This window comes from Pinus tabuliformis, chromosome 4_1, assembly GCF_031772625.1.
Source record: "Pinus tabuliformis cultivar Carrire ecotype Pingquan chromosome 4_1, CPIR1, whole genome shotgun sequence".
NCBI classification, from domain to species: domain Eukaryota; kingdom Viridiplantae; phylum Streptophyta; class Pinopsida; order Pinales; family Pinaceae; genus Pinus; species Pinus tabuliformis.
This window is the reverse complement of record NC_142303.1, coordinates 176,272,495-176,289,216: the sequence shown is the minus strand read 5'-3', so window position 1 is coordinate 176,289,216 and position 16,722 is coordinate 176,272,495. Positions and strand designations below refer to the sequence as shown.

Here is a 16,722-nt window from a genome sequence, read left to right as displayed (position 1 = left end):
CCGCCACGACCTACTTATACTCCTGGAGACTCTCGTGGCAAGGGCCACTTGTAGATTTACAGTTTACTTGTCTTTTTTAGTTTCTATTAGACTTGTCACTTTAGTTTTCATAACTGTTCAGTGTTGAGTTTTGAGTCCTTGACTCTTGACTCTTGACTCTTTCATATCATTATGACATTATGATATTTTTTGTAAACATTATATCACTGTGACAATGAAAATTTGAAGTTTGAAGTTGGGCCTTGGCAATTATAACTCATTGGTAATGATTGTGAATTATGAATATGATGCTTTGTGAAAGACTAAAGTTGTTTCATTTCATCTCATTATTCATGTTTCATTTTATAAATTTTTAACATTTCATATCATGTTAACAGTTAGAAGTTAGGACTTAGAAATATCTTCGATATTACTTCTTGTAATGGTTAAACTTGGCTTACAAGTACAACTTGTTACTTTGGTGATCAATGATGATAAATGTTATTGAATTGAATGTTATTTTAATTTATTATTTTACTAAGGTTGATGACGATTATAATTTCTAGATGATTGATGTGATATGGTTCAATGATCAATTTATGTTTTTTTATGTTTTTTATGTCTATTTCATCATTCTACATGTTTTTGTTGACATATATGTATCAAAAATTAAAAAATATAAAAAATATATATATTTTTAAAAAATCGCTCCGGGATTCGCTCCCAAACCGGGAGCTTCTGAAAATGGTCGCTCCCGCTCCCGCTTCCGCTCCCGCTCCCCGCTTCCGCTCCCGCTCCCAAGTAACACTGGTCAAGACCAATGTTTTAAAATTCGGCCGAGTTGATCAGAGTCATTAAGGAATTTTATGACCCGGCAGAAAAACCAATTCAGGAGGCCGAATCATGACTATCTCGGCCGAGTTATTGCATGACTCGGCCGAGTCACTAAATCCGGCCAGTCACCCAAAAAAACAGGGATTTTTCTAAAAAAAAAATTAACTTTTTAACATTTATCTGATTGTTGGGGACTCCAAGGTGTTTTCTAAATTGGTTAAGTGCTATTTGGGGTCCATTCCCCTCTCCTAGTACTGATATGCTATTCAAATTTCATGGTAATGTTAAAAATTTAAGTAAAAGTGACATTCTCCTTAATCTTCATTTTCATCCTTTTACTTAAATTTTTAACATTACCATGAAATGACTCAGGATGTTTGAGAGTGGTTCCAACCTCATTGGATTTCATATGGAGAAAGTAGAATTTTAGATTTCATTCAAAATCCAGCAGACTTATCAGTTTTTCAGGATTTCAGGATTGGAGGATTGCCATGTTTCCATTGAATTTTGTCATGTATTAGGGTATGGAACTCGTATTTAATCAAGAGCACCAATCCCTCTATGTACCTTGATGTTAGTGACATTGATTGTCGAACTCCTCCAGGATTCGCTCCCAAACAAAGAGCTTCTGAAAATGTCGCTCCCACTCCTGTTTTCGCTCTCGCTCCCCACTTTCGCTCCCGCTCCCAAGTAACATTGAGCCAGATGATGTTGGCAACTCTAGCAGTAGCCAATAGTACTGGTCACAGACTTTTGTTGTAGAGGCCATTTATATAGCCTCCTTGGTTGTGTGTTTTTGTTTTGATCTCTATATCAACATCGTGTATGTATTGGACAATGCACTGGGTGCCATTTTGATATAATGGATATATTCATGAGCCTACTTTGATCATATGTTGTCTTCTATCTATATTCTAATGCTGTGTGTTTGGAAACATGAATGAAAATCTTTAAAATTATGTGTTTTTATAAAAAATAAATATTTAATGTATTTTTTACAACGACCGAGTCATTGAAATCGAGTCGATACCGAGTCGGAGTCAGAGTTGGAGTTGACCCTCGGCCGAGTCGGAGTCGAAGTCGAAGTGTGGTCAAGACAATAAAGTGATTAGTATTTAATATAATCAAAACTAAATAAGTACATGAATCCAAAATTAAAAAGACATGAGATACTTATCTTTGAGAGTTGTTGAGAGCTCCCTCCAAAGCTTGAGGGAAACCTACAAACCTAAAGTAATAGAAAAATGTATTTTCCAAAGATATGTTAAAAACCTATAAATTCTAAAACATATAAAACAAGTTATGTAAAGCCAATGACTTAATAGTCTAAGTCCTAATGTCGGATTCTTCAGGCTCGACTTTCTTTGAGTCTCCTTCAGCAAAGTTGGCTTGATCTCTTCCTCTCTTCTTATTCATTGGATTCTTGGGACAGTCACTCTTGTAGTGACCTTTCTTATGACATTGATAGAACTCTATCTTAGACATGTCAACATTCTTCCTTGGTCCCTTCGATCTTTTGCTTTTATGATGAGCAACATAAGCATTAGATACTCCTTTAGGATTGGCAAACATATAGATCCTTAATTCTTCTTGACTACATGCGGTCCATAGTTCTTAAAGGTCGGAGCTACCTTCCAACTGTTGAGACCTTAAGCAAATGCACCCTAAGAGGGTGGCAATCCTATTATAGCAATGATCACCAATTCTTTGTCCAAAATAATCTCATCGATGGTCAAGAGATCATCCCTAAGTCTAGCTATCTTCACAAAGAAGGTTGCAACAAAATCTTCTTTAGTCATTTTCGTATTCCTCGGCTCATTCTTCAAACATGCTACATCACCAACGTTCTTAATAGTGAATAGCATCGACAAGGCTTCATACATCTCCTAAGCATGATCGATGTTAGCTATGAATGGGACAAGGTTGTCTTTTATCCCTTCTACCATCAGAGTCATAGCCACCAATTCTAAATCCCTGAATTTTGCTTTATCAGCATCACTGGCTTCTTTTGTAAGTTTCTTTACATTTCCTTTTACCAAATCCAGCACCTTGTTCTTCTCGAGGATTAGGTCAATCCTCTTCTTCCAAGATCTGAAGTTAGATGCTCCTTCAAGCTTGTTCTCACCCTTGATAGAGTTAGACATCTTCCTTGAATATGATAGACTCCTCCCTTGAGATAGTGTCTATGAATGAATCTGCCTTTTTCTTCTTCACCAAAGCTCTGATACCATCTTGGAAAATCAGAAAGACAGTAAATATTTTCTTGATCTTGATAATCACTTTGATGTTTCTTATTATTATGGTTATTGATATCTTCTTTCTTTAGTTTATCAAGCGATTACCAAAAGCAGCAGCACATAAAACAATGGACACAAGATGTAGGCACATACCAGGGCAAAACCCCCCTCAAGGGGAAAACCCAGTCAAAGTAATTCTTACTTTCAATAGTATTCTTTGGGACTCTTCAACCTAGACCAAGACCAGACCTTCCCTCCACAGCAAGTCAGCCTCCAAAAGATTGACCTCTTCCCAGCAACTTCGACTATGCAGCAACTTGCAGTAGTTAACAGCTTTCGGCAACAGTCCAACTTGGAAGACTTCGATCTCCCAATCCAGAGTGTTGTCACACAGAATATCTAGGCACCACGACAACAGCACAGATCGGGGGTTGTCACCCTGATCCCCAATCTCTCCGTTTAAGTTGTCTCCCTACAGCAGGCTAAGGGGGGTAAACACTACGGAAAAAATGGAGTGAAAAAGAACTAGTTGGGAACCAACCAATTCGGGAGACACAGTGAGGGGATCAAGTACTTGATTAAGATTTAGCAATACTTAGGATTTGATTAGATTTTATACGATTGATACCAGTGCCTTATGGAGTCAATGATCTTGCTAGGGCAATTAAGACCAAGTAATCGATTAGCAATTGTTGCTTAGATGAATGACTATCTTATATCAAATGCAGATCCTAAAACTAATGTGAGATGCAAGAATCTTGGTTAATTTTAGTTAAATGCCTATTTAAATGTGAATCCTTCAATCCTTTCTGTGTTGAGCCTGATTTCGTAGTAGTTGGCAGAGAGAAGATAACGAGAAGCACACTAAGGTGTGATTAACGATACCTCTCCTAAAATTCTAACATACTCGGTGCCTCCGACGCTGCAGAGAGTTGTGGCTCTGACGACTGCAAGGTCACCGTTTTAAGTACTATTAAAAAAAGGCTTCTCAAGCAAAAATTGATGGATAATTATCTCTCTATTGACCAAGCTTATGCTTGGAAGTAAATTTTATCTATGCAAAGTTAACTTATATGCAAGTGCACTAGATGGTGGGATGAACTTAGACTTGAGGATCAGAAACATTTGTGTCGCAGAAGCTCTCAATTACCCAAATGGAATGCTCGTCTTATGGATGAAGATTTAAAAAATAAACTCCTAAAAATATTACAATTAAAACACAAGCTTATTTCAAATCTTTCTAATACAATTATAGCTCAAAGAGAACAAAAACTTCTTTGCAATTTAATATCAATGTCAACAGATGTTCAAAAATACTCAGCTTAGGAAACAGAGATATGCAATCTATTATAATTCACTTAATGTGGTAAATGATTAATCAAGATCTTTCTTTTGAATATGACCAAAACAAATCAAAATAATTTAATAATGTCTTTTAAATTTTTTAATGGGCCAAAGGCCACATAAAAAATTTTATATCTTTAAATGTGAAAATTTATTTCCATTTATTTTCTAGTTACACAAAATATAAAAATGAAGCCCCTTTCTTTCTTTTTCTTTTTTAGGTTTTTAGGGTTTTGGATTTATATTTTTTTATTTACGATAAAAAACAAAAAAAAAACAAAATCCAAATCAAAATGAAATTCGAAAATATAAAAAGAGTCAAAGTCAAAGAATTAAAATCTTTTTTTTTCAAATTTCTTTTAAATAAAGAAAAATCAAAACAAATAAAATCAAAAAATGAAATCTCATAAAAAAAACAAATCAAACCATGTAAAAGAAACTAACCTAAATGAAATCAAAACAAATAAAAATGAAACATAAACAAAACAAAGAGCAACCAAATAATTAAAAAAAAAAATCAAATTGTATAAAAAATCAAACTAAACCAAACTCATACTAAACAGAGGAAAATAAAAAAAAAAGGAAATCGAAAGGTGTTTTGCTTAGCGTGTGTGCAGGTGATGGAGGCGGAGCAAAAGGGAGCTGCGAGAAGGGTTAGCAGTTTTGGATTGATGAAGAAGCAGCGGATGAAGGCAGCGATGGAGGTTGGGAGATCTTTGACGCAGGTCCTGGTAGCAAGGAGCAACAATAAAGGAGAACGTAGGTTAAGGAAGAGGGCACACAGCAATGAGGAGGACGGATTGAAGGATGGACGTGGGATTGCAAGGTTTGACAATGTAAATGCATGGAGGAGAGAATGAGCAGGGACATACGGATTTGGAAAGGATAGCAATGAGACAATACACAAGTTTCGAGAAGCGTTGGACGGATGATCGATGGGCATCGTGGAGGTTTGAAGGATGTTGCCGTTTGCATATTTGAGGCAACACGTGGATGGAGCAGGCAGATGCAGGCAGAGAGATGCAAATCGCAAGAGGAGGCTGCAAAATCGAGCAGCAAAGAGGAGGGTTTGGGCAAATGAATGAGAGATCTGAAATTTCCAGAAAACCCCAAGATGTAGATAGCATGAACAAATTCGAAATTTTTTTGTTAGAAAAAACGACCTCAGGCAGCAGAGAAACTGAAAACCCAGGCAGCAGACAGGTGGCCCAGAAACCCTTTAAAAATTTTCCAAAAATTTTAATTAAAATGTCGAATCTAATTGCTTCAGATTTGTCAACGAAAACCCTTAAAAAATTTCTCCAAATTAAAAGATTTTTTAAAATCCTTGGACTGCAAAATTAATGCCCCTGCAAAAATGGTTCTTGAGGCCAGATCTTACCCTCGAGGGCCTAGATCTTGCTTCAGACCAAATTTCACCTTCAAATCTGCAACCTGTACCTGAAAACAAAAATACCCAGGACCCAGATATACAAAAAAATAAATAAAACCCCAGAAACCCAAGTCAAAAAACCAAAAACAATTACAGATCTATGTACATGAATGGCAGATCTATCAAATCTAGGGAGTATGAGTCCAACTCCGCTCCCAGATCCGATAATCTGAAGCTCTCAACAGCCAGATCTATCAATTTAGCACAAACAAATAAACAAACAAACAAAAATTAAAGTTTAAAGGAGATGTTGAGCTCAAAACCCTTCATGCATCACCCATAAAAATATCTTATGATAAGCTCGGGATCAAATTAAGCTGGTCTCTTCAGAAAACACGGATTGGGAGTTCGTTGGTCCAACTGAAAACTTCCCCGAACGTCCGATGATCTAAATATCAAGACTTTCCTGCAAAAGTAAATTCAGCCATCAAAATAAAGCAAGAAAATGATAATAAAATTCAGATAAATAGAGATATCTGCTATTACATTCAAAATTTAAATTATCACTCAAACCCCAGTGACTAAACAAGATACCTGTACTCAAATCGCTCTTCAGAAGCTATAATCAATGGCTAAAAAAAAATTACGCATGAAAAACGACACATCTTACAGTATTTCCATGAAGAGTAACACTGATGAAAATTAACCCCAAAGTCTTCCTTTATTATTCAAAAAAAAAAGATTACACGAGAGCTTTATGCTTTAGCACACGACTCAAAGGTCGGATCAGCTCACTGACAAATGACCTCCTATTTAAAGATAAATCCTCCAATGGCTAGTTCAAGTGATCCTCGTCAAAGCAATCTCGACCATTGATGATGATAAAAATTTATTTTAATCTCATCTGTCAAAATTTCAAATTCTTGAGGAAATTTGAATTTTTCAATTAAATGTATTTTAATTAATTCAAAAATTAAATTTTTGAATTAATTTCCTCAAAATTTGACTTTGACTTAACCCCAGGGACCAAAGGCTTAAAATTTAGCAAAACAATCAATTTACCTTAGTCCCGAAACCTCTTAAAATTTAATTTTTAAAGACCGACGAATTTTGCCTTCAGAGAATTTAAATTTACCTAAGACCTAGAATTAATTAAATTTTTCGCTTAGGATTTTAATTAGTTTTGGCCAGAAATTTTTAATTAATTAACCTATGAGGGGATAAATTATTTTTCCAACCCTCAAGACACTTTACATCATGATTTTCACATTCTTTACATCTCAAGGGGGAAAACCCATTTGCAAAAGACCCTGATAGACTACCCAATTCTGCGACACAAATATAATCTAGTAGACCAAGCAATTTGTAATAAAATAACCTAACCAAATAGTTAAGATTATTCCCAAATCACTTTTACATAGACTCGACCTAGAACACTAGAACTCCCCTAAAATCCCGATGACAAAATCCAATCCGACTTTGGGGTGACGCTGAAGGAAAACTCTGCCGACCATTCGAGAATGGATCGGTGAGACAAAAAACCTCCCAAAGTGTAGATCATCACCACAAAAGTAGGTTTACCTAGGCAATTACATATATGACACAGTTTTGTTGATATTATTTACATCATATACATGCAAAATGGGTTTACATTATAACATGATCCTTAAGCTGATGATGATAGCTGGATGGCACGAACACATCGAACAGGCGCTATCCCTTTTGCAAAAAAAATGGGGTGTACTGCTATAGGTCATTGACACGTAGTGGTCAACACAAAGCACGAAACAGAGAGAGACCACCACCAAAATTTCGATTTTCCTTGACTCCTTAAGATTCACCCAAACTCGCATTCACTTTGACTTCCCGGCAAAAGACTTTCCCAGCTACCCACTTCGCACTTCTTCCCAGTAGAGAGAATTCAAACCTGATGAGTAGTGATGCTTCAAATGAATTCGATGTCCTTCCTTTTATAGGCTTCTTGTGGGGTCGAATAGGGTCTTAGGCTGACTTGATCTTCCCTTAGGCCGACATGGTGTGGAGGTTCCATAATTCATATTTGACTCAATACTAAACCTTTTTATATGATTCAAAAGCCCAAGAAGGGCCTCTTTAAATGTACCTTAATTCTATAAACTCGAAATAAATCCTAGAAGTCCTCAATGGGGACTTTGACCTAAAACATGGTGACCAAGCATGAAACCCATACTTTAATAAGTCACAATAATTATAATAAAATTATTTTCTTTATTCTTTTGACAAGTACATTACATGATGACTCAAGCACATTATTGAAGACCCAACATAGTTACTTTTTCCAACATACTGCAACTATATCGAAGTACTGCATCAAAGCCAAAATTATGTTGCTGCTTCTAAGTCAAAGTGTTGCTTTAAGGTCGAAGAGTTGCTCCTAGGTCGAAGTGTTGCTTGTAGGTTGAAGTGTTACATCAAAGTTGAAGTTACTGGGTTGAAGCTGCTACATCAAGATCGAAGTTGGTAGGTTGAAAGTTTTGCTACATTGAAGTGCTACTGCTATTCTAGGTCGAAGATAGTGCTGGAAGGTTGTCATTTGCAGAAGAAGGAAAGGGTTGACCTAGTGATTGGAGGAAGTTTGTGTCTAGGTCAAGAAGTCTTGGATTGTCTCGTGAAACTATTGAAGGAAGAGTTGTTGACCGGTTTTTCCTCTAGAGTGGTGTTTTGCCCTCTGGCTATCCAGCCTACATCTGGTGTCACTAATCTTTATATGGTTTTGATAATTGCTTGACTATTTACGAAGTGTTGGGCCTAAATAAGGGAGGCATGGACCGAGGTGACAGTGGGCCCATACCCTGTATGTGCTCATCTAGCAAGACCGCTAGGACCTTGGTAGTTGTGCTAAAAAGATTGGTAACAGATCCAGATACATAAAAATGAAATATTCTGAGTGAAGAAAGTTATATATCGAGCAGCAATGAATAAACCATTGCACAGTATATTTTATATCATGATTTCCAATATACTTTAATGATGATGTCGAAGGAAGTCTGACATTTTCAAATCATCATCGCGTTTATAGTAGTGACTATTAATTAGCATAATATCCTATTTTCTTTCAAGTAATGCATCTTAGCTTGAATTCTCAGCATTTAGCTTAACAAATAGAATCCATAAAATGTTCCTCAAATCAGTACACAGTGCATAGTTGGATGCCGTTTTTTGAAAGAGACAGCTCAAACCACTTTGGCAACATGTTTTTCAATGACAAATTATTCTTGTAGTACATTTCATAATTTACCTTGTCCCATCAGCACTATACATCATCGTTGTACAGGAATGGCCAGGAGCATCATAATCTACTCTCGATCCCAAATGATCATACAACCAAGCTTTAATTTTTCCATCAACGGCAGTCGAAAATATAAACTGCAAAAACAACATGGTTATACCAGATGCACCAATTTTATAATACAAAACAAATCAGAGTGTCACTAATGCAGTAAAATTTGTCATATTAATATATCATAATAATAATTAATAGCAGAATATTTATATTGTACCTGGATATTTTCCTTGTGATGAGGACAAACAGAATAGACAGGTGCCTCATGGCCCTCAAAGTTATAAATCTTGCGACCACTTACAGCATCCCAGACCTGCCACCATTTTCTACGTCAATAAATAGCATGGGCATGAAGAATTAAGAAACATGAGGCAAACATAATATGATTATGTTAGGGAATGACCTTAATCATCTTATCATCTCCGCAAGTTACAACGCAAGGTTGCTTATTTGGATGAGAAAATGCTAAGTCATTCACTCCACCAACATGTGCATCAATCTGCAGGTACAGTTGAACATTAAAATCAATGATTCTATTTCTCCAGAGACCAACAAAAACTCCTCAATATGAAACAGAAATTATTTGAGTCACACACAGACAAAAGCAATGCCATAAATCCTGCAAACCTGTGAATCGAGTGTGAAGCACTGATTATATTTCAGTATTGAAACCAGATCACTCATCAAAAAACTATCATAGAAGCTGCTTCTCACATAATTCTTTCGTAGAGAATACCATATGATAGAAAGACACTAATAAAAGCAAGTGCAACAGAACGAAAGGATGTGTTGATCCAGGGTTTATTTTCAATTTTCAAATAAAGGTGGTCAGTTTCACTGACATAATTTCATTCCACATAAGATTTTGTATCACATGGAAATTTTGGCAGAGACATTGTAACTACATAAGGTGATAAGTAAATACTTGATAACTACATAGGATGATAAGTAAATACTTGATAGTCTTAGGAAAGTAAATTAGTGATACAAAAAGAAGGAAAGAAAATTTATACATATCTTCCTGCTATTGCTACTAGTCAATGAGAAAGGGAGTTACCATAAGTATGAATAAATGTAGTGCTTAAGGCATCTCCATTTCACTTTTTAGTCTAAGCCTATAGTTTAAACTGAAACTAACTGAAAAAAGAGTAGAAGCTGAACGCTAATAATAGTGTTGTGAACCAACAACAGGTATCTCCATTACTGGCCATACGCAGCCAGTGGACAGAGAAAGATGCAACATATCAACCACTTATGAAGGCAAAGGGAGCCAAGCATATCATATTCCTCTATGCTAATCTAGGGTCAATAGTTTCTACTATTCCTCAGAAGGTGTCTTTCCACCCTGTCATGCTATTCTCACACACAAGACACAATAATTAGAAGGTGCAAAACAGAACAACAATCCAGATACACAGTATCTTCCCAACCCTGTCCAACTGCTATTTTGCCAATCCATATGAAGAAAATGTACTTGCATACACTTCCCTTAACGTCATTCTTTTAAATTTCCAATAAAAATAAGTATTCACAAATTTTAGTAAATATTTAGAGTAATTCTACAAGAATCTGCTTCATTACCTGGTTTTAAAATGTCACGTTTATCTGAAAAATCAGGTCAATATCAGAATCCCGAACCACCATATTAATGATTTATTTTCATCCTTCTACTGCACTTCAAGTTATTGCACAAGTTTGGTTTTAATATGTGATGAATATCATTACAAAATTAAAATTAGTTAATTAAAGGTACCTCCTCCTAAAGGTCAATTTCCTTCAAATGTGACCTAACTGTTCAAACTTCAATCAATATTTATATTGACCTTTGCCTGTATCAAATACATCAGTCACCATCTTTGCATATAACTGATCCTTATGGTTTCTCTGTTTGATCCTATCTAAATTGGAAATTTTTAAAGTGATCGAACATATAATTCATAACCTTGGAATCAAAGCCAATCTGATCTGGGATTGTGACCACCTTTGTTTCCACCCTGTCTTTGGCAAGAAACCATCACAGCTTCTGACGCTAGCCAAAAGATTGTGACTCCTACACCAACAAACAAAATAAAAGTGAATACAAGAGATATTAGCTTTTGGGCTACTCTGAAAGTGTTTATACCATTGTTATGAGTGGTTCATGACATTCGGGGCACATGGTGTATGCTCAGCCCTCTCTTGGTCTGATGAAATTGCACATTGGAGATGGCTAGCTCCTTGGTTGCTAGACCTCAATTGAGTGCTTGCTTGATATTCTTCCCCAAGGCATTGGAGTTCTCCTAACAGCTTGGGTCGCATCATGATGGCCACATGGAGATGGTTGACCGATTCGAGAACCCCCTACTTAGGAGGAGAAGAATTTTGCATTTGAAAGAAGGGCATCAAGCCCTAGAAAACACAAGGTAGCTTGAATTCCTATATGGAGACAATTGGATTGCAACAATGTTAATGGAGGGCGAGTGGAGGGCATGGTTTAGTAGGATTGATGAAGCCTTTGGAGGCTTGTAGGAGGAGCACCGAACACAACTTGTGAGAGCACTTGCATTTGGAGCATTGCATGTGAACAACATCACCTTGGAGCTTGACATGTGTACCCCTGGACTATATTGCTCCACGTGTGAGCCCACATGTGATATTGTAGGTTGCTTGTAAGGGCATTGGCCCACATATGCATTATTCACCTTGTTTACCTCTCATATATATAGAAGAAGGAGAAAGTCCTTCACTCATTCATCATGCTTATCACTTGTATTAGAGATGTGATCAAGATGAGCGCAACACTTCTCCTTGCTGTCTTTTGGATCTTCTATTTTACTTGAACTCTCTTTCTTTTGGAGTTTCTAGGGTTTCTTGAGCTTGTTTGGAACATCTTGATGACTAAGGTTGGGATTTTTATCCCTTCAAGATTTGGAAATTAACGTTTTAAGATGAATTCCTAGGTTGTATTTGGTGAAGAGAAGACGATGTGTCTCACCTTGGAGGACATGCTTATCTAATACATGCTTGTTGAATCTCCCTGGTTAAAGCTAGGGTTTACTTATTTTTACCTAGATAGGGTTTTGAAGAGCTAGTGGGTTATACTAGCTTTGGGATAGGGCTATGTTATGTACAAGAACTTCACCTTTATACATACTAATGATGTTTTAATCAATGTTGCAAACATCAACATCGGGATAAAATCGACAAGGGTTCGGAAAATCAAAAAATCGTAAAAGTAAAGAAAATATCAATAAAAATATGCAAACATCGACAAAATTAAGATACCACCAAAATATCGGTAAATACGGCAAACGTCAGCTAGGCCAAGGAATCGCGATTTTTTCACGATAAAATCAAGATGTTTGCTACACTCATTTTAATCCATCCAATACTAGTGAAAATTGCAAATTTGACTTTCAACCATTTATGTTCTTCAATGTTCATGATTTCCAGCTATATATATCTTTCAATTCAGGCTTCTGTGATTCATATTTCCTCAAGAAAGCTTTTTCAGTAAAATCACATTTGTAAATATTTGGTCAACCCATGTTGGGTCGGAGGATTAGAGCAGAGATTTCTGCTCTGCAACTGTTTTGAATCTATGCGCGCCCTTCCCCTTGGAAACTGGGGCCTCTTGCTCCCAACGCGCTCATCCTAGCATCTGTGCTCGCGATGGTCCCTCCAGAGCCTCCTCTAGATGGCGACCCGGTCCCAGTCTCCTCCTCTAAACCTTCTGCACAACAGGAAGAAAACGCAGAAGCTTTTGCCTCTTTGCTCTCCTCCTTGTATCCCTCATGACCTAGGTCTTCTATCTCTAAGTTCGTGAAGAAAATAGATGAAATACCTGAAATAATTCTTCCTCCTTCCCTTCCTCGCTATGCTGCTCTTTCTCTCTCTGAGCGAGGACTAGTTGGACAGTTCATTAGCCTTTGGCCATCTCCCCGCTATGTTCTTAAGTGGGTAGAAAGAAACTGGGCCTCCTCCATCAATGGGAAAATCTCAATAAGGTTCTATGGTAGATGATACTATACATTTCATTTTGAAACAAAAGATGACAAAAATCTTATCTTTAGAAATGGCCCATACTTCATGGGCACAAGGGGCCTTTATCTAAACCGGTGGACTCCAGACTTTGACCCAATGTTGGATGTGCCGAATGCAGTGTAGCTTCCCCATCTCCCACTTCATTGTTGGGGAGATGGATCAGCTAAGGCAATAGGAAATGCAGTTAGAAAATATATTGACAAAAGTGAGCCAAAGGAAAATATGCATGCATGCGCAAGAATATGTGTGGAAGTCAACCCGAGGAAAGGGCTACCAGAAACAGTCAAGATCAAAGTAGACAGTTGGGTGCCCATTCAACAGTTCGACTACAAACAAATTCCATTCAAATGCAAGGTATGTCACGAATACGGTCATTTCACTAATAGATGCTCTAAAAAACAAGAAATGGAAGAAATAGAAACTCAGGACCCAAAATGGGAGCAAGTTAAGAAGAAAAAGACAGCTAATAAATCCTCCATCCAACCCTCTCCTTCCTCCCATCTCCCTTCTAATCTTCCTCTTCAAAATCCCTCTTCTTCTCCCTCTATCCCAATTCCCTCTCCCCCCATCTTCCACCTCCTCTAAGGCTTGTGACTATCCCCCCTACCCTCTCCTCTGCTCTCTTGGTTTCAAACACTTTCGGTCCTCTTGAGGACACAAATCTTCCCTCCTCCCCTCATCCCTCCCCCCTCCCTTAGAAAAGATCAAAGAAAAAAGTTTTCATCTTACAAGAGGGAAAGGTCCCTCTACCCACAATCCAAAGTGATAATGAATATAGTCTCTTGGAATTGCAGAGGAATGGGAAGTGTTCTAAAACATAATGCAATGAAAGATTTAATTGCATTGGAAAAACCTGATATTCTCATGGTCCAGGAGACAAAAATAAGCGAAAAGGAAATAGAGAAAATGACTCAAAAAATAAGAAGTTATGAAGGAACATCAATACCAGCAGTTGGAGCTTCGGGAGGAATATGTACTTTATGGAAAACAGAGAAATGGGAGATGGTTCAGCAAATGAAAGAGCAGCATTGGATAAAAACAAACATGAAAAACAAAATGACAAAAGAGCTATATTGCATCATTAATGTTTATGCCCCAAACCATTACAAAGACAAGGAAGTATGTTGGAATACTTTAAAAAATTATCTCTCTCAGGTTCAAAACAGCAGCATAATAATAGGAGGAGACTTCAATCTTGTTCTAAATGCAGAGGAGAAGTTTGGGGGGAAATATCATGCTGATCCTTCAAGGGAAATTGTAGAAACAATTATGGATACATGTAATCTAATGGACATGCCTCCAATCAATGGGAAGTATACATGGAGCAACAAAAGAATTGGGAAAAAAAATATAAAGGAAAGGTTGGACAGAATTTTAATTCAAGACAAAATAGTCACCATCTTCAGCGATATAAAATCAAGGATCATCCACAATATAGCCTCAGATCATAAACCGGTGGTGATAACTCTAGGGAAGTTGGGGAATCTAGGTCCAACTCCTTTTAGATATAGCTCTATATGGAATGAGAGTGAGGAAGCAAAAAATATCATAGCAGATGTGTGGACAAAACAGATAATAGGCTCAGCAGATGTGTGGACAAAACAGATAATAGGCTCACCATGCTATGTTTGGGAATCAAAAATAAAAGCTCTGAGAAAAGAGCTGAAACAATGGGCAAAGAACAGTCAAAGAGAAACCCAAAAAATGAAGATAGAAATAATAAAAAAAAATAGAAAGAATACAAAACGAAAAAGAATAACAAGAAGAGACAAAGGAAAGTTAATGGCAAGAAAAGCAAGCATATTGGGAAATGTACAGACAAAACAGAACTGAAGAAGAGGAGTAAAGATTAAAATCTCGAAGTCGCTGGCTTAAAGCAGGTGACAAAAACACAGCATTCTTTCATAATACTGCTAGGATAAGGAGAATACAAAATCAAATAGACAGTATAAAGGATAATGAAGGCAAAAAAGTCAGAGGACAAGAGGAAATAAAGGAGGCATACAACTATTATAAAAATCTGCTGCTAACAGCCACAGCAGCAAATTCCAATTATGAAGATTTTATAAAACACATTCCCAAAAAAATCAGCGAAGAAGAAAACAACAAACTCACCAAAGAAGTAGAAGAAAAGGAAATTTTCTCAGTTGTGTGGGATCTCCATCCGGATAAGGCCCCAGGCCCAGATGGATTTCCTATATCATTCTATCGAAATAATTGGAATATCATTAAAAAAAGATCTGATTAGAATGATAAGAAATGCTTTTGGGAAAAATAAGGTAGGAGGATTCACAAATTCCTCATTTCTTGCTCTTGTACCAAAAGAGACAAGTGCATCTACATTCAGCAGATTGAGGCCTATACCTTCGTGTAAAACTTCTTATAAAATCATTACAAAGATAATGGCTAACAGAATAAAAGCAATACTCCCAGATATAATCTCAGAAAATCAAGGAGGATTTGTTCCAAGTTGACAAATACTTGATAACATCCTAATAGTTCAAGAAGCATTGCACACTAGTCTTCTGAAGAAGGAAAAAGGAATGATAGTAAAGCTGGATATGGCAAATGATTTCGACAGGGTCAACCTCACCTTCCTCTCCAATGTCCTTCAGAAATTTGGATTCTCTAAAAAGGTAATTGATATAATAAAAGCATGTATAATTGGTCCTTGGATAGCTCCCTTGATCAATGGAAGACCAAGTGATTTTTTCCAAAGCTCAAGGGGACTTAGACAAGGTTGTCCCCTCTCACCTTTTCTATATATCATCATGGCTTATTCATTGAGCCGAAATCTTGAGAAATGTAGACGAGATCAGTCTCTAACTGGTCTCACAATCTCCCCAGAAGTAAAAGGTATCAATCATTCACTTTTCGCAGACGACACTCTAGTGATGGGAGGGGCCTCCTACATTATAGAAAGAAGGATTAAAAAAGTGCTAAATAGCTTTATGGAAGCCTCGGGAGGTCTTCTAAATAACAAAAAATGCAGAATTTATGGGTGGAATACCTCACTTCGCTCTCTACAAAAAATATCTCAAATTCTGGAAATTCATTTTCAAGAAAAATGGAGTCATTTTCATTACCTCAGTCTCCCAATATCCAAAGAAAACTTGAAGGCAGAGCTTTGGAACAAATACATAGAGAAAATGAAAAAAAATGTTCAAAATTGGGGCATGAATTGGCTTAACTTGGCGGGAAGAGTGATTTTAATCAAGTCTTTGCTCACAACTCTACCAATATATCAGTTTGCAGCAATTTTAGCTCCAGCAAGCATTCATAAACAAATAGAGCTAGTAATCAAGGGGTTCCTATGGCAAGGAGGCAAAGTTGAAACAAAAAAGTTTAGTCTAGTGAAATGGGATCAAGTAACACAACCATATGAGAAAGGAGGACTGGCTATAAGACTCCCAGGGATTCTGAACTTGGCACTTAGAGCAAAAATAACATGGAGGTTCATCACTGGAGAGAACAGCTGGTGGAAGAAAATATTGGAAGCAAAATATATGAACCATAACAGAACACTCCTACTTGAAAAAGGCTTCCCAATAAGGACTTGCTCTCAGATTTGGAGTTTGATTAAAAAAACCCTCCCCCTCATTAAAGAAAAT

The 16,722-nt window shown here is 36.9% G+C and overlaps 1 protein-coding gene across 2 annotated transcripts in view; it reads right to left on the bottom strand.

The window, feature by feature from the left end:
* LOC149174761 (protein TPR1-like) overlaps positions 1–16,722 on the bottom strand; it is an 88,897-nt gene that overhangs the window by 33,064 nt on the left and 39,111 nt on the right. For both annotated transcript variants that reach the window (XM_089419408.1, XM_089419407.1), the window contains exons 13-15: positions 9,492–9,587; positions 9,306–9,401; positions 9,044–9,171 (exon numbers count right to left, since the gene is read on the bottom strand). In XM_089419408.1, coding sequence (XP_089275534.1) covers positions 9,044–9,171; positions 9,306–9,401; positions 9,492–9,587 — 320 coding nt within the window. The remainder of the gene's footprint in view (positions 1–9,043; positions 9,172–9,305; positions 9,402–9,491; positions 9,588–16,722) is intronic.